This window comes from Bos taurus, chromosome 16 (assembly GCF_002263795.3).
Source record: "Bos taurus isolate L1 Dominette 01449 registration number 42190680 breed Hereford chromosome 16, ARS-UCD2.0, whole genome shotgun sequence".
NCBI classification, from domain to species: Eukaryota; Metazoa; Chordata; class Mammalia; order Artiodactyla; family Bovidae; genus Bos; species Bos taurus.
Window position 1 is genome coordinate 39774820 of NC_037343.1, and position 24318 is coordinate 39799137.

At 36.5% G+C, this 24318-nt stretch overlaps 1 protein-coding gene across 9 annotated transcripts in view; it reads left to right on the forward strand.

Annotated features, from left to right (window-relative positions):
• The window catches only part of DNM3 (dynamin 3), a 651174-nt gene that overhangs the window by 515742 nt on the left and 111114 nt on the right, over positions 1-24318 (forward strand). For all 9 annotated transcript variants that reach the window (XM_059875294.1, XM_059875295.1, XM_059875296.1 and 6 more), the window contains one exon: positions 13303-13414. In XM_059875294.1, coding sequence (XP_059731277.1) covers positions 13303-13414 — 112 coding nt within the window. The remainder of the gene's footprint in view (positions 1-13302; positions 13415-24318) is intronic.

Here is a 24318-nt window from a genome sequence, read left to right on the forward strand (position 1 = left end):
CACAGGGTGCTACTGGTGGTTGGGTGATCCTGTGTCTTGTATTCAAGGGGTTTCCTTTGTGTGAGTTCTCACTATTTGATACTCCCTAGGGTAGGGTTTGGAGTCAGTGTTCCCACTCCAAAGGCTCAGGGCTTGATCTCTTGTCCTAAAATCCAGAAGTTCAGATGCTCTCAAGTCCTGCTGAAGTTGGAGCCTGAAGATCAAGTGAAGCCAGCACTCTGTCCCCTTACCTTAAGTTTGTCTCTGGGCAAGTGTGTGTGCATGTGTGAGTGTGTGTGCCTACTTCTTGTCTTTTTGATAACAGCCGTTCTCACAAGTGTGCGATGATGATACCGCATCAGGATGTTGACTTGCATTTCCCTGATGATTAGTGATGTTGAGCATCTTTTCCTGTACCTGTTGGCCATCTGTATCTCTTCTATGGAAAACGTCTATTCGGTTCCTCTGGCCGTTTTAAAAATCAGCTTGTTTTGTTGTTGGTTTTGAGTTATATGTTCTTTTTATATTTGGATATTAACCCCTTTACCATACATGTAATTTGCAAATATTTTCTCCCATTATATATGTTGCCTTTTCGTTCTGTTGATGGTTTCCTTTGCCTGTGCAAAGGAATTTTTAGCTTAATGTAATTTTGTTGCCTTTGCATTTGGTGTCAAATCTAAAAAATCATCACCAAGACCTGTGTTAAGGAGCTCAATGCTTATGTTTTCTTCTAGGAGTTTTATGGTTTCAGCTCTTAAATTCAAATTGCTAATCCATTGTATATTTATTTGTGTGTATGGTGCAGGATAGTGGTCTGGTTTTATTCTTTTGCCTAGTTTCCTTAACAGAATTTATTGAAGGATCTGTCCTTTCCCTAATGTATATTCTTGGTTCCTCTGTTGAAAATTAATTTACCATGTATGTACAGGTTTATTTCTGGGCTTTCTATTCTGTTATATTGATCTATGTGTCTTTTTTATGTCAGTGCTATACTATTTTGATTAATCTAGGTTTGTGCTATAGACTGAAATCAGGGAATACGATGCGTTCACCTTTATTCTTCTTCCTCAAGATTTCTTTGACTATTCAGGGTCATACTTGTAAACATTTTATTACACTCAATTTTCTAGCTTACTTTTTAGCAGTTTTACATATTTATTTATAGGTAATATTGGTTTATAGAGACATAGCCCAAAGTTTGGTCCTTAAAATACACACTAGGTTTGTGAGAAATTCAAGGAGAAAAGTTTATAAGGTCAAATAAACTTGGGGGATTCTACCTAGCATGTTCTTTTCCTGATTTCCAATGTATATTGGCCTATTAATGTTTCTGAGATGTCCTGCATAGTAGAAACTTTCCCTTAAATTTTGGAAAGACCTATAACCTCTCTGAGATCAGAAATATTTTGAAAAAAAAAGTTTAATTGTTTTCTAGTTTATCCTGTGGATATTTGTCAGTTGAAATTTTATGATTCTTATTTCATTTCTTAAAAATTGTCTCCAACATTGATACTTATAAATTTACTATCATGAAAGTCTACATGCAAGCATGTGCATGCTAACTCACTTCAGTTAGTGTCCACTTTAGTGTCCACTTTTTGAGACCCTATGGACTCTAGCCCACCAGGCTCCTCTGTCCTTGGGATTCTCCAGCCAAGAATAGTAGAGTAGGTTGCCATGCCCTCCTCCAGGGCATCTTCCCAATCCAGGGATTGAACCCCTGTCTCTTGCATCTCCTGCATTGGCAGATGGGTTCTTTACCACTGGTGCTATCTGGGATGCCAAAAGTATACTTAAAATATCTTAAAGTAATTCAGTCTGCTCCCTGTTAAAGTGTAAGTCCAATTCCTGATTTTGATTATTTTTCTCGTCTTTTATTTACTAGATATTACAGTGCTGTTTCTTTATTTGATTCATCAAAGAAGAAACTCTTAAATTTTACCAATGATAATTCATTTTTCCATAATTAGTTCCTAACTATTATATCCTGCATTTTGCTCTGTCTAGTTTTATAATTTCCCAACTTGTTAAATGCTGACAATGTATTTTTGTTTATTTTTTAGAACCATAACTTTGACTATATGGACCTTTGTCAGCAAAGTGATGTCTTTGCTTTTTAATAGGCTGCCTAGGTTTGTCATAATTTTCCTTCCAAGGATCAAGCGTCTTTTAACTTCATGACTGCAGTCACCATCAGCAGTGATTTTGGAACCCAATGTCATATAAGATAATAAATGGCACAGCCTGGATTTTAATAGGTGTTTATGGTCTTTATCCTACTATGTTTTAATTAAACTTACATTAGTAAAAGTTTACTGTCCATAATGCAGATAAAAATTCTGCCAGATTTCTTCCTTACATCTGAATAATATTGTATCTGGAGATTTGTGATCAGTTGCTGGCATGTCATTTTCAGAAAATCCATTTAAAATAGAGCAAATTCACAAGAATGCAAGAAGGATGCAGTGTTATCTAGAATCCTCTTCATATGAGAAATGCTTGGAAAAGTGCAAAAGAGTTGGCTTAGGGAGTAGAAGACTTATGGGAGACATTATATCTGGTCTCAGATGTTTGAAGAGCTGTCATAGGCAAGGAAATTAAACTTCACATTTTTAACACTCAAAGACATTCTTATGATGTGAATGAAAGTGGGTTCATGAAATATCAAATATGGGCTCATGTGGTCATGTTCCCAATAGTGTAACACTTAAAAGCCTTTTACCTATGGGATATATTTTCTTATGATCATTTTTAATATTGAGATGAATTTTGTTTTTTCAAACTCCAAAACACATAGTTAAGATTGATTTCATGGTGAAATCATTCAGAAGGTCATATCTGTGTGATTGCAGCTGAAATAGACTAAACAAACAAAAAAAAATGCAGTCAGTACAAATTGCTGTGGGTTATCTATATAGCTACAGCATGTGGTGAGACCCTGGAAGCTGCATCCACAGAATTTATGAGACTTCCAGTAAATCAGCTCAATTCAGTGTTTTAGACCTGTATCCAACTCTCTTTGGATGTCTAGACACAGCCCAAGATGAGGCTTCAAAAATGGGTAAAAATGAGGCAGCCAAAGCCACCAGAAGCCTTTGACCCTCTTCTAATGTTTCAACCAGATAATTATTTTCCCTCTCAAGAATTTGGCTATCCTTAGAAGGAAAAAAAAAATTAAAATTTTCCATGTGAAGAGCCCCTGAAAGAAAATACTCCGGAGAAAGGTCAGTAAGAATGGGCCAAGGCTGAATTCTTCAGATCTGCTTAGAGAGTGTGGAAAGTCTCTACTTTTCCTGCTCTTCAGCTGGTCAAGCACTCCCATGGCACTTGTCCAACTTTGCCTTCCCCATACCTTTACATCTTAAAGTAACTCATACTATGCAGTGGAAATGCCTCAGATAGAAACCTAAGTGGTAACTAAAAGCTATTGTATAGAAATAATTAGAAAATTAAAAGCTGATGAATTTTGATTCCACCAAAATAATCCATTACCCTTTCTGCTCTGTAGCAAAGATATGACCTTTCAGATTTTCCAACAGTAAACTGTCATACTTGGAAGATATATTTCCTTTAAATATATCCCAATTTAATTAAGTTTTTCATTCTACTTATTGCAGTTTGCCTCTTCAAACTTTTTAAATTTTAGGTTTTCTGTAGAAAGTTAAGAATCCAGTCAAAAATGAAAAAAATGGTTTTAAAAATATGCCCATTCCATAGTTCATTTATTAATTGATACATTTGTTCATTCATTGGACTAATATTTGTTTTACAAAGGCTGTATGCCAAAGAATGTGGTAGGCCCAGGTGGTGCCATCTCTTAGTTATGTGATTTGGGGAAAGTCACCTAATCTCTCTCAATCTCATTTTGCTTAACTGTAAAACAGCTTTATGATCAATTTTGTGGAGTTGCTATGGATATTAAAGGAGATGATTTCTCTTTAAGAAGGTAAAAACTTAGAAGTTTCTCTTTTACCCTTCTCCATCCATCACTCTATCCGAAAAAAGTCATACACACCAGAGTTGGAAAGTCAAAAGCACTCAAGAGTGCAAACATCAATCAACTATTTGCAAGACTCATGGAGTGAACTAGATTGAAATCCTTTGAGTGACTAGTGCATGCTTTAGCCTGATTAAGGAAAATTGGACTACATAGTAAAAAAGAAAGAAAGAAATTTCTTCACTTACTTACTGAATCAATGTGAGAAATGTGGAGACTGCCCCAACCAAAAATTCAGATGTCCAACTCTATTTTGAGCCAACTTATAAAATGAACCCAAGTGAGAATTTACAAATAGAGAAGTCCAGGTGGAAAATGCCTGATGATATATTTATTAAAGTTGAATGTGCAGAATTCCATCTAAATAATTGCTTAAGTGTAACAAAATTGAATACAAAAGGAAAGAAAGAGAAAAGGAGCCTCAAAGATGTGAAAACAAAATTCAGAAATAATTTCTAGGTTTGTATCTCTAGACAGATTTGCAAATGTCATGAGATGCTATGGAAAGTAAAAGCTTCTAAATCCCTTAAGAAACCAAGAATTATGATTTTATTCCTGCTGCTGCTGCTAAGTCGCTTCAGTCGTGTCCAACTCTGTGCGACCCATAGACGGCAGCCCACCAGGCTCCCCCGTCCTTGGGATTCTCCAGGCAAGAACACTGGAGTGGGTTGCCATATTCTTCTCCAATGCATGAAAGTGAAAAGTAAAAGTGAAGTCGCTCAGTCGTGTCCGACTCCTAGCGACCCCATGGACTGCAGCCCGCCAGGCCCCTCCATCCATGGGATTTTTCAGGCAAGAGTACTGGAATGGGTTGCCATTGCCTTCTCAAAAATTAATTCAAGAATGATTTGAAAAACTTTTAAAGATAGTCATATACCTGTAGAAGTGAAAACCACTAAAAAAAAAAAAAATAGGAAACAACAAAGACGAGAAATAAACATGATTAAAATTTTCCTGATTGTAGAAGGTGATTTTCAAACTGGGATGAAAAATAAAAGCCTACTCTAAGGTTAGCATTTATAACAGATATTTCTTTTAAAAACTAAAGTAAATAGATAAAAGCAAAAATATAAAAGAGACAAAGATACTTCAGGCAAATGCAAGTTAAAAAAAGAGAAATATTACAGTAATGTACAAAAAGCATATAATGAAATCAGAACAAAGAACCAGCATTTCCAAAAGTATATAAAATGCTCAACCTCCTTGACATGCTTCATCACTCAATCTTGTCTGGCTCTTTGTGACCCCATGGACTGTAACCTGCCAGGCTCCTCTGTCAATGGGATTCTCCAGGCAAGAATACTGGAGTGGGTAGCTATTCCCATCTCCAGGGGATCTTCCCCACCCAGGGACTGAACCTGGGTCTCCTGCATTGCAGGCAGATTCTTTACCATCTGAGCCATTAGCAAAAGTATTAGAACTTTGACGGAGAATAACTTTTCAATTATAAAATTATTTGCAGAGGTATTCTAAAGATGATAGTCAATATTTTTAAGGGTGTGAGTGTAGTCATTATTCAATAAGTATTCATTGAATACTCACAAGCACTAATCACTTAGTAAGAACTAGGGTTATAGTATAATCAAATTAACCCCATCCAAAATGCCTTCCATTTATGAAGATCTAATATTTGTTTTAATTTAAGAAAATTTATTTTTGTGTGTTTGATAGGCTTTCTCCTAATATGAATGGAATATTTTTTCCATTTCAAAGTTATTGGGAGTATTGAAAAAAGTCATTGATTTTTGTAATTTGTCCTGCAGTCATTATTAGTCTTTTAAGCAAGAATCTTATTAATTCTAGTGGTGTTTTGTAAAAACCACTTGGATTTTCCAACTCTTCTTGGTTTAATTTTGTTGGTTTATATATCTCTAAGTTCTTAGTTTTGACATAAGATCACATAAAGTATTTGATTCTAATTTCCTCAATCTCCTATGTATTTGTGGGTATGTACTCTATTCTTTCTCATTTTTGATCTTGTATTACTTTTGTTTTCTCCCCTAGTTAAGACCCTAAATTTATTATCTATTACTAAAATGAAAATACTCGTGGATGTTTTTATCCTTTATGTTTTCTTAATATTTTCTATTTTATTAGTTTTGGCTTTAATCTGTGTTAATTTCCTTTCTTTCTATAGATGAATATTAACATTTTTTCTTTTTTCTCTAAATGATGAGCATATTTAAAGCCATAAATTTTCCAAAGCACAGCCTTTGTTGTACTTCATTGGTTGAGTATGATGTATCTATATTTTTTAATTGCTTTCTAAATAATTTATTATTTTGTTTTTGTTTCTTCTGTAATACAAGGATTATCTAAGAATGTGCTTTTTTTTTCTTTTTGACTCTTTTTTTTTAGAAATTCATTTTTTCTTTTTCTTTTTTTTGCTTTATGACCAAAAAAATATGACTCATAAAATTTCTATTTTTTAAAATTTCTTAAAACTGATATTGCATATATGTACAAATCCAAGTATATGACAGACTTTTGTAAATCATTTGTTGATGATGAAACAGTCTTTATCTTCTACTTAAGTGATAAAGGAATCTATTAAATTTTATTCATCAGTTGTATTATTTATTTCTTTTGTGCATTTACTTATGTTTTGTCCACTATGTTTAATTTGAAAAATACATATTAAAAGCTTTCCATATTTATACTTTAATTAATTATATGCAATAGTTATATCAAGTTTACCTTTACATTTTAAAGTAACATTTGCTTCATTTAATTGTCTACTATGTTACTTGGTGCAAACAGGTTTAAGAGTGTTTTCCAGTCTTCATAAATTGTACTTTATATCATTATATAATATTTCTGTTTATCCTGTTCAGTACTTTTAAATTCTATCTTGCCTATATTAATATTGCTGCTCAATGCAGATTTTTTTCTTTGTTTTCTGTTTGCCTGATATCTCTTTACTTGTTCCTTTATTTTTGCAAATAACATAAAATTGGGCTTTATTTTTTCAACCTACATTAACTGTTTAGCTGACAGAATTCAGTTTACTTTTATTAATTTGGTAATCAATATACTTGATTTTATTGCTGTCATTACATTTTCTTATTATGCTGCATCTTTTATTAATTTTCTATTGATTTTATCAAGAAGCTATTAATTTTCCTTGTATTACTTTTTTAAATTGGGGAGTTCTACTGTACTTTTTATTTTATTAATATTTAAACTCATCACTACATAGCCCTATTATTCCATGAGGCAAATTATCAAATATTTCTGTCTCAAGACACTTTCTTCTCCTACTTCTCTGCTTACCCACTTCTTCCAACAATATGAGAACTCTGGTATCTTTTGCCTCTCCACTATTCACCCCTGCATCCGTCAGAGGAGAACTTGGGCGTATCTTTATTTCCTTTCACTCTCCCTCAAGTTTTAGACTATTTGAATTTCTGTTGCAGAACTCTTCTACTTTAAGAGTTTGTATTGAGTCTTTATATTGCAGTTCTTAGATGATCTATCATTAGTTATTTTGGTTTGACTCTGAATATGACAAGTTTTGTTGCTCACCAGTGTTTTCTCTTCTCTTAGTTTTTCTTCACCTTGAATATTCTCTGCAGGTTTACTGAGTGTTGTTGTAATCCTAATGCTGCTTTAAGATAACTCTCAAGTTTGGGTATGTGGTTCTAACCTGGCTGGATGTAGGACTCTGAGTTTGCAGTCCCCTTAAGAATACTTGAATATTATTTCATTGCCTTCTACCTTTTGAATGCTCAGTCCAGTGCCAGTCTTTTTCCTTTTTAAGCAACTTGCTGTTTCTTTAAGAAGACTTTTCTTTATCTCAAAAAACAAGATTTATTTTAGCACATGCTTGTGTCATATCTTTTCTCACCAATCCTACCTGAAACAGTGTTTTCAATGTACAGATTTCAGTCTTTCTAAAAATCAAGCTAAATTTCCTTTTTAAAAAATAGTTTCTGTTTTATAATTATTTTTCTCCTCCTATCTTCCTTTTCTTTTTCTGGACCTCCTATTATTTACAGGTTAGTTCTCTAGTTCTTTCCTCCACACTTCTCTTTCTTTATATTTTTTTAACTCTCCTCAGTTCAGTTCAGTCGCTCAGTCGTGTCCGACTTTTTGCGACCCCATGAATTGCAGCACACCAGGCCTGCCTGTCCATCACCAACTCCCGGAATTACTCAAACTCACGTCCATCGACTCAGTGATGCCATCCAGCCATCTCATCCTCGGTCGTCCCCTTCTCCTCCTGCCCCCAATCCCTCCCAGCATCAGAGTCTTTTCCAATGAGTCAACTCTTCGCATGAGGTGGCCAAACTACTGGAGTTTCAGCTTTAGCATCAGTCCTTCCAAAGAAATCCCAGGGTTGATCTCCTTCAGAATGGACTGGTTGGATCTCCTTGCAGTCCAAGGGACTCTCAAGAGTCGTCTCCAACACCACAGTTTAAAAGCATCAATTCTTCGATTCTCAGGTTTCTTCACAGTCCAACTCTCACATCCATACATAACCACTGAAAAACCATAGCCTTGACTAGATGGACCTTTGTTGGCAAAGTGATGTCTCTGCTTTTGAATATGCTATCTAGGTTAGTCATAACTTTCCTTCTAAGGAGTAAGCCACTTTTAATTTCATGGCTGCAATCACCATCTGCAGTGATTTTGGAGCACCCAAAAATAAAGTCTGACACTGTTTCCACTGTTTCCCCATCTATTTCCCATGGAGTGATGGGATCAGATGCCATGATCTTCGTTTTCTGAATGTTGGGCTTTAAGCCAACTTTTTCACTCTCCTCTTTCACTTTCATCAAGAGGCTTTTGAGTTCCTCTTCACTTTCTGCCATAAGGGTGGTGTTATCTGCATATCTGAAGTTATTGATATTTCTCCCGGCAATCTTGATTCCAGCTTGTGCTTCTTCCAGCCCACCGTTTCTTATGATATACTCTGCATAGAAGTTAAATAAGCAGGGTGACAATATGCAGCCTTAACATACTCCTTTTCCTATTTGAAACCAGTCTGTTGTTCCATGTCCAGTTCTAACTGTTGCTTCCTGACCTCAAGAGGTTTCTCAAGAGGCAGGTCAGGTGGTCTGGTATGCCCATCTCTCAGAATTTTCCACAGTTTATTATGATCCACACAGTCAAAGGCTTTAGCATAGTCAATAAAGCATAAATAGATGTTTTTCTGGAACTCTTATGCTTTTTTGATCATCTAGTGGATGTTGGCAATTTGATCTCTGGTTCCTCTGCCTTTTTTAAAACCAGCTTGAACATCTGGAAGTTCATGGTTCACATATTGCTGAAGCCTGGCTTGGAAAATTTAGAGCACTACTTTACTAGCATGTGAGATGAGTGCAATTGTGCAGTAGTTTGAGCATTCTTTGGCATTGCCTTTCTTTGAGATTGGAATGAAAATCGACCTTTTCCAGTCCTGTGGCCACTGCTGAACTTTCCAGATGTTCTGGCATGTTGACTGCAGCACTTTCACAGCATCATCTTCCAGGATTTGAAATAGCTCAACTGGAATTCCATCACCTCCACTAGCTTTGTTTGTAGTGATGCTTTCTAAGGCCCACTTGACTTCACATTCCAGGATGTCTGGCTCTAGGTCAGTGATCACACTATCATGATTAACTTGGTCGTGAAGATCTTTTTTGTATAGTTCTTCTGTGTATTCTTGCCACCTCGTCTTAATATCTTCTGCTTCTGTTGGGTCCATACCATTTCTGTCCTTTATTGTGCCCATCTTTGCATGAAATGTTCCCTTGGTATCTCTAATTTTCTTGAAGAGATCCCTAGTCTTTCCCATTCTATTATTTTCCTCTATTTCTTTGCACTAATCGCGAGGAAGGCTTTCTTATCTCTTCTTGCTATTCTTTGGAACTCTGCATTCAGATACTTATATCTTTCCTTTTCTCCTTTGCTTTTTGCTTCTCTTCTTTTCACAGCTATTTGTAAGGCCTCCCCAGACAGCCATTTTGCTTTTTTGCATTTCTTTTCCATGGGGATGGTCTTGATCCCTGTCTCCTGTACAATGTCACGAACCTCCGTCCATAATTCATCAGACACTCTTATCAGATCTAGGCCCTTAAATCTACTTCTCACTTCCACTGTATAATCATAAGGGATTTGATTTAGGTCATACCTGAATGAATAGTGGTTTTCCCTACTTTCTTCAATTTAAGTCTGAATTTGGCAATAAGGAGTTCATGGTCTGAGCCACAGTCAGCTCCTGGTCTTGTTTTTGCTGACTGTATAGAGCTTCTCCACCTTTGGCTTCACAGAATATAATCAGTCTGATTTTGGTGTTGACCATCTGGTGATGTCCATGTATAGAGTCTTTTCTTGTGTTGTTGGAAGAGGATGTTTGGTATGACCAGTGTGTTCTCTTGGCAAAATTCTATTAGCCTTTGCCCTGCTTCATTCCGTACTCCAAGGCCAAATTTGCCTGTTCCTTCAGGTGTTTCTTGACTTCCTACTTTTGCATTCCAGTCCCCTATAATGAAAAGGACATCTTTTTGGGGTGTTAACTCTCCTACTGAATCTTAAAATCTACTAATTCTTTTCTCAAGATCCATCATCCTTTCCTTCAACTTACCTACTCAATATCTTAACTTAAAAGTCTTTCTTTCTTAGTCCTATAAGTCTTTTTTAATACTTTCTTGTACCTCTTCAAATACTTATTATTCTTTTATAATCCCCAACCATTCTCCGTTGTTTATAGACTGCTCTGATTGCCTTCTTTATTCTTTGTTTCCTCTGGCTGTTAGACCTCAGTGCATGTCCTTTTATTTTCCTTTGCTCATGGTGGCACAGATCCAACTGGTGGATACTTTAAGTGGACTGGTGAATGTGGGAAGGAACAATCATCGAAGTCTTCATGGCCAGAAGTGGGCAATTTATCAGTTTCCTTTTGAAACACCTGGAGAGAGCTTTTCTTCTTCACTAGATTAGAAAAAACTCAGTCCTTCCATACTTCCTTACAGCCAGAGGATTGAGAACACTCAGCAGTCCTATGATTATTGAGGGTCAGCTCTACTAAGGGGCTGCTACATGCTAGTCCTTGTCTTGAAGTTCTCCTTCTATGGTCCCAAAGCTTTTTTTTCATCCCAGAGCAAGAAAGTACCACAGCAGTTATCTAGCTCACACCCTCTACCAGACTACCAGTCCTAATGTCTTCTTGATTTAAGAGGATGTATTTTACCTGAGTTGTAAGTAGAGAGGAAACAAAGCACACTGAAGCCACCATCTTTCTGAATCCTCTGCAAATATAATGATGAGCATAAAAATGATACATTCTGTACACTACTTAATACTGCTTATAGGCTGGTTGGAAAGATAGGTGTTAATAGAAAAAGAAACCCACATGTAATACTGAAATCACAGCTATGATTCATACTATGAAAGAAAGGTAAATGAAAATATGAAAAATGCATGAAAGAGGAACGACTCCTGTAGAGGAATCAGGGAAGTAATGTCTGAAGAAGCCATGGTTAAGCTGAGATACCAAGAAAGAGTAGAGTTAACTGTGTAGTGAGGGAAGGACAGAGAGCTGCAGACAGATAGCAGTTTATTCAAAGACTTTAGGGGTAAGCATGCCATATTTGAGGAGGTAAATGGTAAGCATGGCAGAAAAATCAAAGGAGAACAGAGTATGAAAAGAAGCTAGAGAGGAAGATCATGGTGGGCTGGACTGTGAAGGGCTTTGTAGGCTATGATAGCAAGTGGTCTTTTCCTAAAAGCAAATAGTATTGGGGTATTTTATAACAGGAGTAAAAATATCTGATTCACATTTTCAGAAGATAATAAGGATTCCCAGGAGAGAGCAAATTTAAAGTGTCCAAGTGATGCTGGGAGACCAGTGAGGAGGCTTATTGAAATAGCCCCTTTCAATAGCCTCTTTCATATTGGAAGAAAAAGAGTAATAAGATGATAGTCACTATACAGGTTGTACACTTTTAGGTAGTAAAATGTAAGGAGGTAAATGAGAATGTGGAAGATGTCCAAGATGCCTCCAAATTATAGGCATTACGCTGATGTTGCATGAAATGGGAGCATCAAGTTGGAAACCACCAGTTCAGTCATTCACGTCAAGGTGCCTTTGAGATATTAAAGCGGAGAAGTCAATGAGCAGTATAAGTCTGGGGCAGGTCTAGACAGGGGATGTAAATATGTAAGTCATCTGGATTAGGTGTAAATTGAGACTCTTAGGCATGAATGAGAAGACCTTGGGAGAGAGAAGAGAAAAGGATTGTTAATCTTGTACCTTGCTAGTATCTGTCTAAATTGGATTATCTTCTCTGGAAAGATGGCTAGAATTATCTTTATGTATCATTGTCTTGAAAAAGGATTCTGTAACTCCATTTATAGAAATCTATCCTCAGAAAATAATAATAATAAGGTAGAAAGACAAAGGCTTATGGATAAAAATATGTAGTTAAGTATTATTTATGATTGCAAATAAAGGAAATTACTTATCTACTATTAGGAGAAAGTCAAGAAAATTATCATACATTTATCTTAATGAATATTATACCATTATAATTTGATATTTATGAAGATGTAATAGCATAAGTATATGACCATGGTATGCTAGTAAGTGAAAAGGACACAAAATTGAGAGAACATCAACTGGATGAAAAATGCATACAACAAAAGAATATAAAGAAATAAGTTTATCTGTCAGTAGTAGAAAATGGATGATTGTATCCAGTTTTATACTTTTATCTAGTTTCCAAATTATTCAAGTATTACATCTTGTGTATTATTTTATTATTAGGAAAGGACATATAAAATTATAATATTGTCCTAGTTATAAACATGAACTTCATAGGCAATTTACTCTGTTAAATACTGGTTAATGTTCTTTCCTTTTCACAATATTGATGAGCATTTCTGATTTGAATCCCCATAGTATTTTATCTTTTGAGATTATTGCCATAATTTTAAAATTTTATGAGCCATTTAGACTTGTAAATTAACTTTGAAAATTATATAATTACTCGGCAATGGCAAGTCCATTCCCCTCAGAACAATTCCCCATCAGCTGGCACTCAGTGTGTCATATGAGAACATCTCTAGTTCCTTCTCTTTTCATTGCTTAGCAGTACAGATGACTCTCAATTCTTTTTATGAGGGTGTTTTAATTGTATAATACATACATGTGGGAACTTGTTAATTATTTTAAATGCAATAGATTGTTTTTTGTTTTTCATCGATGACTGTTAGATAACCCTCCATTTGGACTGTCATTTGTATCATCATTGTCTGTAGGGATATGAAATCATATTGGTTTTGGTTCAAAACTAAAAAGCTTGATTTTTTTCTTTCTTTCTTTTTTTTTTTTACTCCAGGAATGTATACAAAGACTACCGCTTCCTTGAGCTGGCATGTGATTCGCAGGAGGATGTAGACAGCTGGAAGGCATCTCTACTGAGAGCTGGAGTTTATCCTGATAAATCTTTAGTAAGTGGATTGATCTCTTATTTTTAAATTAGTAACCGTGTTTGAGAAAGCATAATTCAACATACTTTATGCTAAAGGACTAGTTCTCAGTTGACTTAATTAATTTGGCATAGTTTTAACTTTTTACTTTGCTTATATTTCTTTTTATCCATTAGACTTCTATTTTAAGAAGTTTACCAGTATATTTGTCAAAGAAAATGCCCAACTTTGCCATAAAACCTAATGTATGTATGTAAACTCAAAGCATGGGAGAGTTTCTCTGTTTTAATTTAAATTTTATTTTCCTTTTTATGTTATTCTACAGTATACTATTCTATAGTATTCATTTAAGCAGTTTATAACATTCTTTATGTAGTCATAGTATATATATTATTAGTCATAACACTTTTTCATATTCCTTAAAATATAATTTTTATGAAAAGCTACCTCCTTTCATTATGTCTGTAGTACCAGTATCCAAAATTAAACTCTGGTTAATGTCACTGTAAGTAAAAAAAGAACAAAAAATATTATATTGCTAGTCCCACTTATCTTTATTAATATACTTCAAGTGTCTTGGAGACATTTCTCTCATTCAAGTTAATAAACAGATCTTCTATTTGTGTTCTTTGGAAAATGTAATATTACACAGACTAGTCTGGATTTAAACTTCAGAATTCCCACCCAACATATGTACACTCAGCGTTAAACAGACTCTGCAAATGTGTGGTTCTCACTGCTTCCTTGCTACCCCTGAGATATTGTACTATCCAGGTTTCCCCTAGAAGTTAAGCACTGAGACTGAGCTTTGGCGGATTTACTTCATCTTGACTTTTGTGGTGCTTAGATTGGCTGTAGATTAGTTTATACGACTGCCCATGCACAAGCTGGGTTATTTCTCGGCCCCAAATAGGTATAAAGTCTTCTCAAGGGAAAGTCTGAGATGGGAGCACATTGTGTGACAACTGAAGCATCTGGAGGGGATTTCAGACCTGACCATATCCCTGAGGTTTCACTGGAATTTCACAAAGTTCCAGAAGTAAAGGATAGAGGATTTGTGCCAAAACATTCTCTTCTTTGCTGTTATTTTAGTTTCCATGTAGACCTCTTAACCCCATCTCTACCTCCACTTGTCTGGTTAGTACCTAAAACAGTGAATCCCCATGACACACCCTGTGCCCTCCAAATGGGGTGAAACCAGACCCTTTCCAGGTGATATGTAGGTACAAAGGTATCTTCTGTACCACTTTGATTTTTGTTGTTAGTTCTAATAGTTACTTATTACTCTGTCCTATCCATTGACAGACATATGTTTAATGTTACAAATGTTCTGTATTAAAAAATGCACATATACTTAATGTTTTATTCATTCATTCTGCAAAAGCCTGCTGAGCGTGTGCTTTTCGCCAGCTATCTTTCTAGACACTAGTGATGCTAAAGTGAACAGTGAGGTCCTGCCCCTCAAGGAACAGACATTAGAGTGGATGAATAGCTTTGTAACTGTAAACTGTTATTTGTTAGAATGATAAGTTCTGTAAAAAATGAAAGGGGCAGACTGTGAGAATGAGGGTCAAGTGAGTTTTATTTTAGTAAAAGTAATTAGGAAAAGCCCCTTTGATTGGAGTAGGCTCCTGAAAGAAGTGGGAAAGTAAATGATGTGAATGTCTGATGGAGAGTGCTCATGGCAGAGGGCTAGCAAGTACAAAGCCAGCTCAATGTCTTAGAGCACCTAAGAGTTACAGTGTGTCTGGACAAGTGAAGGTACTTGATTTCCAGAAGTGGTCAGTGGCCAGATTATATAGGCCTTGAAGGAAATGGCAAGCATTTGTGCTTTATTCTAGGTGAGATGGTAAGCCATTGGAGGGTTGCAACTCAGTTAGTGACATGATAAGATTTACATTTTTGTAAGATTGCTATGCCTGAGTGTTATGAGAAGCAGCACAGCATGTGGGGTTAAAGCACAGGCTTTAGCATCAAAATGTGTAAACTGAAATTTCTGATGCTCACCTACAAGCTGTGTAGCCCTTTTATCTTTCGAGATTCCAGTGTCTAAAATGGAGATAACAAGAATCATCTGCAGCATCATTGACAGGGTTAAATGAGATAATGTAAGGAAAGCACTGGACAGGGTAAACATAAGTTAGCACTCCATTTTTATTTATGATGATGATTATTGTTTTCATTGTAGATTACATGTGTAAGTGAGTACAAGAGAGTTAAAACATTGTGGATATTTACAATACAGTCCCGGTGTGATTGTGAATACTTTATGATATTTTCTGTCTTCTAAATGTGCTTGGTTATATAAAATATCTGAATGTGTATATGTGTATGTGTGTGTCTTCCTTCCAAGAAACTGTAATGTTTATGAAAATGTTTTCTTAGGTCATGATTTTGTCAACTAAATTTATTTTAAATGTACCAGACAAGTTTGCTATTAAAAACAATTATGCAGTGCTTCTCTCGTGAGGGAAATACTGTCTTGGGAAAGCAAAATTACCCTTCCCTCTGTGAACTGTTTTTATAAACCTGAATTTTTATGTATTCATAGCTCTACACAAAAGAAGATGCTCAATAAAATATTTGCTATTTTTTATTAGAATGCTCAATTTTAAGCAAATCTAGAATTGTCCTACACAAACTGTTTTGATTCTTTTCACATCATTTTTATTTGCTGATTAAAATACATTTGGTACTATTGCTTGGAAAATCGAGACAAAGGGGCTTTTTACCACATGCCAAAGATATGACAGGAAATTAAACTTGGCAGTATGCCATGAACATTGCTTTTCTCAGCTTTCATCATAAACAATATTTGCATTTCTTCTGCACCATGTAGTTCTGCAGGTTATACTACACAATTGCTTGACTTTCAGATGTTTCAGTGGCAGCTAACTACTGAAAGCAATCTAAGTAGGATGCTTATCTAAACATTGCATTTTAGAACAATCTTAGGTTTGGGGAAAATGATACTTCTAGGTACAGTTATTCTTAATTTAGAAAGATTTGACAAAGAAGTCAGAGTAACCTAATAACAGATGTCTCTAAGTAAATTTTTAGAATTTCTGGTGTTTCTGTTTTTGTATCACTAAACCATTGAGTCAATAGCAAACCAGTCAATCCCTACCCTAATAATGAAATGTTCATGTGTCATACATGGATATGAGTCAAGACCAAAAAAATTCTGCTTTTTACATGAGACAGCTCTATTCTAATTGGAAAAAATTCTACATAGGTCATTTTTCTAAATTGTATAAGTTTGGATTCATTTAGATAAATATCCATCACCCAAATCTGGATGAGCTGATGTTTAGAATAATTTTTTTTGTCCAAACTAAGGTTGCATACTTTTTTATAACAATTGTTTCCTCATCATATCTTTTTCCATCATGTCCACATGGTGAAATGTTTTTTATGTCACTCATAATGTTCTGCTACTCTATTCCTTCTGTCTCTTAGGTCATTTCTCTTGGGGTTTTCTACAAATTTTTCTTCTTTCTTTCCTTTCCTTCCATCTTCTCCCACTTCCTTCCTTCCCTTCATCCATCACTGTTATGTGGACTCTGTGGACTCTTCCACTGTTATGTGGAAGATTCAAAGATAAAAAAAAAAGAAGGCAGTTCTTACTTTACAGGACTTCCAAGTCTAGTGGAAGAGAGAGATGCAAATAAATAGCTACTGTACAATGTGAATAAAAAACTGGTGGGTATCTATATAAAGCACAACAGCCCAACTATATTCCCATGTACATTTTCTAATTACCTTCTGTTTTCTAATCATTGATATATTTTATTTTACCATGTTCATTTTCTAATTACTTTCCAGTCTCTTAAACTTTCTGGACCTAAAGCTAAATGTAGACTTCTTATCTGAGCATCATGGTATGTGACCCTAAAATGGAAATGAGTCCTGAGTTTACTTTCCCACTATGCCACTGACTTACTCTGTGAATGTAGACGTAACATCTCTGACCCAGAACTCTGGCATACTACCATCACCTGAGCTTTCTGAGCAGCAAGAATATTTTTAAAATATATTTAAACCTGAATTTGAATTTAACAGAATTTTATTTTTTACTTCTATTTCCTTTGGCCACTAAATTGAAATTATACTCAGTATGAAATTTATAAGTATGAAATTAAATAAGTACATAGGAATTTATGTAGTTTCAAAGTGAAGTTGTTTCTAAAGGGATTAATAGCTTTTTGTTTTTGTTTTTGATATTCCCTCAAAGATTTGGGGGAAGTTAAAACAGGAGTAGGCACTGAAAATGAGTCCCCCTGAAAATGAGTTCCTCTGCCAAGATTACGACTAACCTCTCTATCCAAAACTTTAATCCCTTTCTTGTTCTGCACCATTTCCCCATCAAGATTAAGCAGCATCAAAAAGTGTGTGTGTGTGTGTGTGTGTGTGTGTGTGTGTGTGTATCAATAGCTACAGGTCACAATTTTGTAATTTTAAAACTTATTTTTATGATCCATGTACATAAATTTTTCCTCTAAGTGTAAATAGAAATGTGTGAATTTAATTAAATACCTAAAGAATGTCATATAACAAATGACTGATTTTCCTGGCACAGTTTTGTCAGCTCACAATATGACTTTATATATAAATGTGAAGGAATTCCAGATTCTTCTGTGCGTGGAAGTTAGGTAGGCTTGAAGTCAAATCCACTTGTGTTGGAATCCCTACCCTTCCATTTATGTGCCATATGGCTTAGGCAACTTATTTCACTCTCTAGTTTTTTATTCCTTTTTAAACTCAAAATAATAATTTCTTCCTCTGAGTGATTTTGTAGGATTAAATGAATACTATTGCACACCACATCTAGCTTGGTGCCTACACCTGGAGGAAAGTACTCGGTGCCATGTAGACTTTAATGTTGATATTGACTATCATTAGTGTGTCCATGAAGCTGTACTTCTCAGATTAGTAGTTCCCTTTTCTTTGCAAACTATTGGTGAAATCTGGGGAGAATCTCTCCAACTGTTGGCTGAGGATACCAAACTGTTTAGGAGAGCCTTGAGATTATGCTGCCTTGTGGACAGACTGGCCTCAAAGTCTCCATCATTTAGTCAGGAGTGAGCCATAGAGGCTATCAGGGAAATGAGAGTTCACAAACTTCCTCCCTTCAGATTCTGGCCATCTGAAAGGTGCAGCTGCAAATCTGTGCATAGCCTAGAAACAGATGTGGCGCAAATTCAGTTTTGTGTATCTGTTAAGACATACACCTCAGAACTTTTTACAAGAGTTTTTTTTTTTTTTTAGCTATATAGATACATGGTCCTCCTGTCTAATATATGATTTCTTTTTTAACTTATTAATTTTTAATTGGAGGACAATTGTTTTACAATATTGTGTTGGTTTCTGCCATACATCAACATGAATCAGCTAGAGGTATATGACCCTTCCTCTTGAACCTTCCTCCCACCTCTCACCCCACCCCACCCTTCTAGGTTGTCACAGAGCAACTGTCATTTTTCATCTCTTAAGAAATCATATACCATCTAGACAGTAGAAATGGAAGCACCCTGGAACTTCACTGTACCTCTGAAGTCAGGACTCTCCCAGTCATAATTCATGTTTTTAAGGACTGCCTTGGAGGTTGAAACCATCCCCTAATGCAGTCTCAGGGATATGAGAAAGTCTTTTTGGATAGACTTTACAACCGAATTTTTCTCTGTGGCAAAAAGCAAATCAGGGAGACGGTGTCTGTTTCACTCTAGGGGGAAGAGAGGAATGAACACACAGCCCTATAAGTATTTATTAATGTGGTGATGACCACTCCCATGTATTTACTCAGCAGTCTTGTGTACAAGATAGAAAACACCCATATTCGTCCCACTCTACATAACTTTATTCTTAGCTTATTTGACAGTGCTTCCCACAGAAATTAGAGCAGCTCCATGACCAATAGTTTAGTTTTTTTTTTCAATGAAGGGACTTTCTAAATATAAATGCTGCCATACAGAGTAGTGGAGGAATTATAGAGAATTTACATTTCACCAGTCATGACTGCTATGCCTCTCTCAGAATAGACAACTGGGGAAATGATTGAAGGAAATAAGAAATGGCAAAGCCACACCACGTCTTTCACTTGTATGTTTCTCGTATTTAAGGATTAAGGCCCCCTACTCGGTGACATCACTGTTGCCACTACAAACAGAACCATCTGCCACCGAGCAGGAAGCCAGCCATTCCCTAATGTGCAAAAATACTTGGTTGAACTCCTGAAACTTATTTGGTAGATCAAAAGCTGCACTGCTGTGGAATGCAATAATCTCCATCTGTTTGAGGTATTTTCAGCACTATTGCACTTCTTTGGAGAAGTGCATTATTTTCCCATTATTTTCTAAGATAGTATTCTATTCCTGATAAAATTCTCTCTGGGGATCTTTATTGCCTTATTGAACCATTGGCATAGTCTTTACAAAAGATTCCTTTTCCCCTGATTTCATTCATTCTGGTACCATTATTTATGTCTCACGTAAACCAGGGATGTTAATGGTTATATCATGGCCACTCACAATGTCAGGAAACTTCTCTATGCTGTTTTTTCAGTGTCTTTAAATTTATGTTTTTATTCCATATGATGGCCCTGATGGTCCTTGAATTAGATATCCCCCCCGCCCCCCCCCCCCACCCCGCCCAGAGTCACCAGCTGCCATTGTTTTCCAGAAAATACACTCTCCTGGAATCATTCCCTTACTGCTCTCCAGAAAATTTTTGTATGTATTACTTCCCCACACACATCCTCTCTTAAAACTAAATGCCAGATCTCCAGCCCAACCTGTTCCTCCACACCCTGTGCTCCGGCTTCTCCACACAGGCACAGACTCCACTCACAGCTCTCTTCCACTCTGCATCTCAGTGGAGAGAGACATTCTTTCCGGGCCCCTTGTGAGGAGAGTTCAGATCTGTTCCCTCCCCATATCGCATCACGTCTCCCCCACAGGATCTGACCTTGCAAGGACTCAGGCTGCCCTGGGAGTAATGAATCACCATTTTATTTTTTTAAGCCATATGTGGGTTAAATTGTTTGATATAAATCATACTCCTGCCGCTCCAGTTTGAAACAAGACAGCCATTTGCCTGCTGCCTGTTGCTGGCTGCTCTCTGTGTCTCTATCCGGAACGTCCCTTTTAGAAATGACTACATTTTTGTAACTAACCTTTCCAGACCCATTTTCTTGAATGTGGACCAGTGTTTATTTTGGCTGCCTCCCCACTATACAGTTTTCACTTCCCATGCCAGCCCAAGACCAAACTCGTAATTTATGAAATAAAGGAATGGTACAGATGGAGGTCGTAACGTGGTCTGCTTGCCCTGTCTCCCCAGAATCACTCACTCCTTTCCTCTTCTCTTTTTCTTTTTTTTTCCCCCCACCTTCTTTGAAACCAAGGATGCAGTGTTTGTTTAAAAATGCATTGGCTGATGAAATTTTCCACTGCTTGGCATGTTGGAGGAGGGGCTGTCAGGAAAGGGCAAGCCGACATACTAAATACTTTGCCTTTCATGCTAACAGCTCACTTATTACCAATTCAAACCAATGCTTTTTGGCCAGGTTCCCGGTACTTCAAGTATTTCAAGTAGAAAGAAAGGGGGAAATCTCTGTCATAATTTTCTAGTGTTATAAATGTATGATTTCCCTTAATGTAAGTAGAATCTTTGACTCATCCGTGAGCTTTGGGTGCTGTATGTATGAATAGGATGTCAGTGAAGAAGTACTTATTTTGATTTTGATCTAGCATGAAAAACCTCATGACTTAAAAATAAATTTGTTTAACATATTTCTTTTTCTTTTTTTTCCTTGCGGCTACATGCACAGGGGAACAACAAAGTAAGTTCTTTGTCCTCCTGCAGCTCCTCTGTCTCTTCAGTCCCCACTCCCCTCCTGCATGTGCCCTTGGTGAGAGTGTTTCTGTGCTTTGAAATGACTGTCTGTGACAGTACACAAATGATAGAGGCTGTGCAAATGTCAGAGAAAACAGAGCTTGGACTACCATCTTGGCGGTTCATTTTTGACCTTTCGGAAAGGAAATATTATGTTCCTCAGGGCTGGTTATTGGACAGTTCAGAGAGGTTGTTTTTATAAGGAAAGAGAGCAACACTGAGAGCAAAGATGATGATTTAATAATGAGGATTCTTCTGCAGAAAGGGTACGACCATCTGATGAAACTCAGTGCAGCTGACGTTTTTGACCAAAAATCAAAGCTCTCATGTTAATGTGCAGTTATAAAAACCCCAAACTGGAGTCTTAAATAGCAGGATGGCTGGCTTTGTTGGTGAAACCGAACTAGATCAGTGCTCTGGCTTTGAAGGTGCCTTAAAATGGATGGAGGAGGGTGGGGTCAACATTTGCCTTGGCTTCTGCGCGCTTGATGTATTCCAGCTGGATGGAGGCAGGAGGGTGTGGGGAATGGAGGGGGAGACTGAAATGTGTATGATTTGTGAAACCAGGCAACACACACACATGGTGGAAACTATTTTAATGCTGTTGTTGTAATAGATAAATGAGTAATTTAGTAGTTCACAGAGTGGCTTGCTTGTTAAAATTTTAATTTAACTTTTCCAGAAGATTAGAACTACTTCTCACTTATATTAGGTATGTAAGAGTAACGTAGTTAGGGAAGATAGTCTTAAGTTTAGCAGGGTGATTTGTTTTTCCTATTTTTTTCCTATGGAGAATTATTAGCGCTTTATCCTACCAGGTGGCCCACTTAAAATAGGCCTCATTGAATACAATAAGAATTGAAAAGAATCTGTTTTATAAGGGTCTGCCTGCATATTTAAGCCAGCTGGAATTCATCAAAATTGCTATTCATAAGCCATACATATAGAATTTAAAACAAATGTGGGAAATCTTGCAGTTTAATTTGATGGAATGTGCTATTATGGAATAAGTTGATAGAGTTGGTATTGAAAATGTGTCACTTTATAAATTTATATCTTGCTATAATTGCTTATGACCCAAGTAATAATATTTAATGAAGTTAAAAATAATATTATAAAATTACAAGATAGGCATTTGTGAAGGACCCAGGGGGGTGCACTTAGGCCACTAAAAGTTTACTTTTTAAAATAGAAGGTAACTTATTAAATTGATTAAGGATTTCTTCTAGAAGTAAAGGATAATATTTCTAACTAATATTGTCACTATTGGAAAAAAAAACTGTTTGGACAAAATTTTAGTTCTCACACCGTATGCTGTATTTTGATTCTTGAATAGTAAGTCTCTTTGGTCCTGGACACACATTACACTGAGTTGCTGTCTAGAATTTCATGTGCTGCATCGCTTAATTGTTTAAATTGCCAGAGATATGTGAGTGCACTAATAGCAAGTCTATGCATGCTGAGGATCAGGCAGTCAGCTGCTGACATTTTAGGGAAGTGCTAACCCTTAGATCAATCTGATTTCGGTGTTCACCATCTGGTGATGTCCATGTGTAGAGTCTTCTCTTGTGTTGTTGGAAGAGGGTGTTTGTTATGATCGGTGCATTTTCTTGGCAAAACTCTATTAGTCTTTGCCCTGCTTCATTCCGTATTCCAAGGCCAAATTTGCCTGTTACTCCAGGTGTTTCTTGATTTCCTACTTTGGGATTCCAGTCCCCTATAACGAAAAGGATATCTTTTTTGGGTGTTAGTTTTAAAAGGTTTTGTAGGTCTTCATAGAACTGTTCAACTTCAGATTCTTCAGCGTTACTAGTTGGGGCATAGACTTGGATTACTGTGATACTGAATGGTTTGCCTTGGAAACAAACAGAGATCATTCTATCGTTTTTGAGATTGAATCCAAGTACTGCATTTCGGACTCTTTTGTTGACCATGATGGCTATTCCATTTCTTCTAAGGGATTCCTGCCCACAGTAGTAGATATAATGGTCAATGGAGAAGCTCTATACAGTCAGCAAAAACAAGACCAGGAGCCGACTGTGGCTCAGATCATGAACTCCTTGTTGCCAAATTCAGACTTAAATTGAAGAAAGTAGGGAAAACCACTAGACCATACAGGTATGACCTAAATCAAATCCCTTATGATTATACAGTGGAAGTGAGAAGTAGATTTAAGGGCCTAGATCTGATAGATAGAGTGCCTGATGAACTATGGAATGAGGTTCGTGACATTGTACAGGAGACAGGGATCAAGACCATCCCCCTGGAAAAGAAATGCAAAAAAGCAAAATGGCTGTCTGGGGAGGCCTTACAAATAGCTGTGAAAAGAAGAGAAGCAAAAAGCAAAGGAGAAAAGGAAAGATATAAGCATCTGATGCAGAGTTCCAAAGAATAGCAAGAAGACATAACAAAGCCTTCTTCAGCGATCAGTGCAAAGAAATAGAGGAAAACAACAGAATGGGAAAGACTAGAGATCTTTTCAAGGAAATTAGAGATACCAAGGGAACATTTCATTCAAAGATGGGCACAATAAAGGACAGAAATGGTATGGACCTAACAGAAGCAGAAGATATTAAGAAGAGATGGCAAGAATACACAGAAGAACTGTACAAAAAAGATCTTCATGACCCAGATAATCACGATGGTGTGATCACTGACCTAGAGCCAGACATTCTGGAATGTGAAGTCAAGTGGGCCTTAGAAAGAGCATCACTACGAACAAAGCTAGTGGAGGTGATGGAATTCCGGTTGAGCTATTTCAAATCCTGAAAGATGATGCTGTTAAAGTGCTGCACTCAATATGCCAGCAAATTTGGAAAACTCAGCAGTGGCCACAGGACTGGAAAAGGTCAGTTTTCATTCCAATCCCAAAGAAAGGCAATGCCAAAGAATGCTCAAACTACCACAAAATTGCATTCATCTCACACGCTAGTAAAGTAATGCTCAAAATTCTCCAAGCCAGGCTTCAGCAATATGTGAACCGTGAACTTCCTGATGTTCAAGCTGGTTTTAGAAAAGGAAGAGGAACCAGA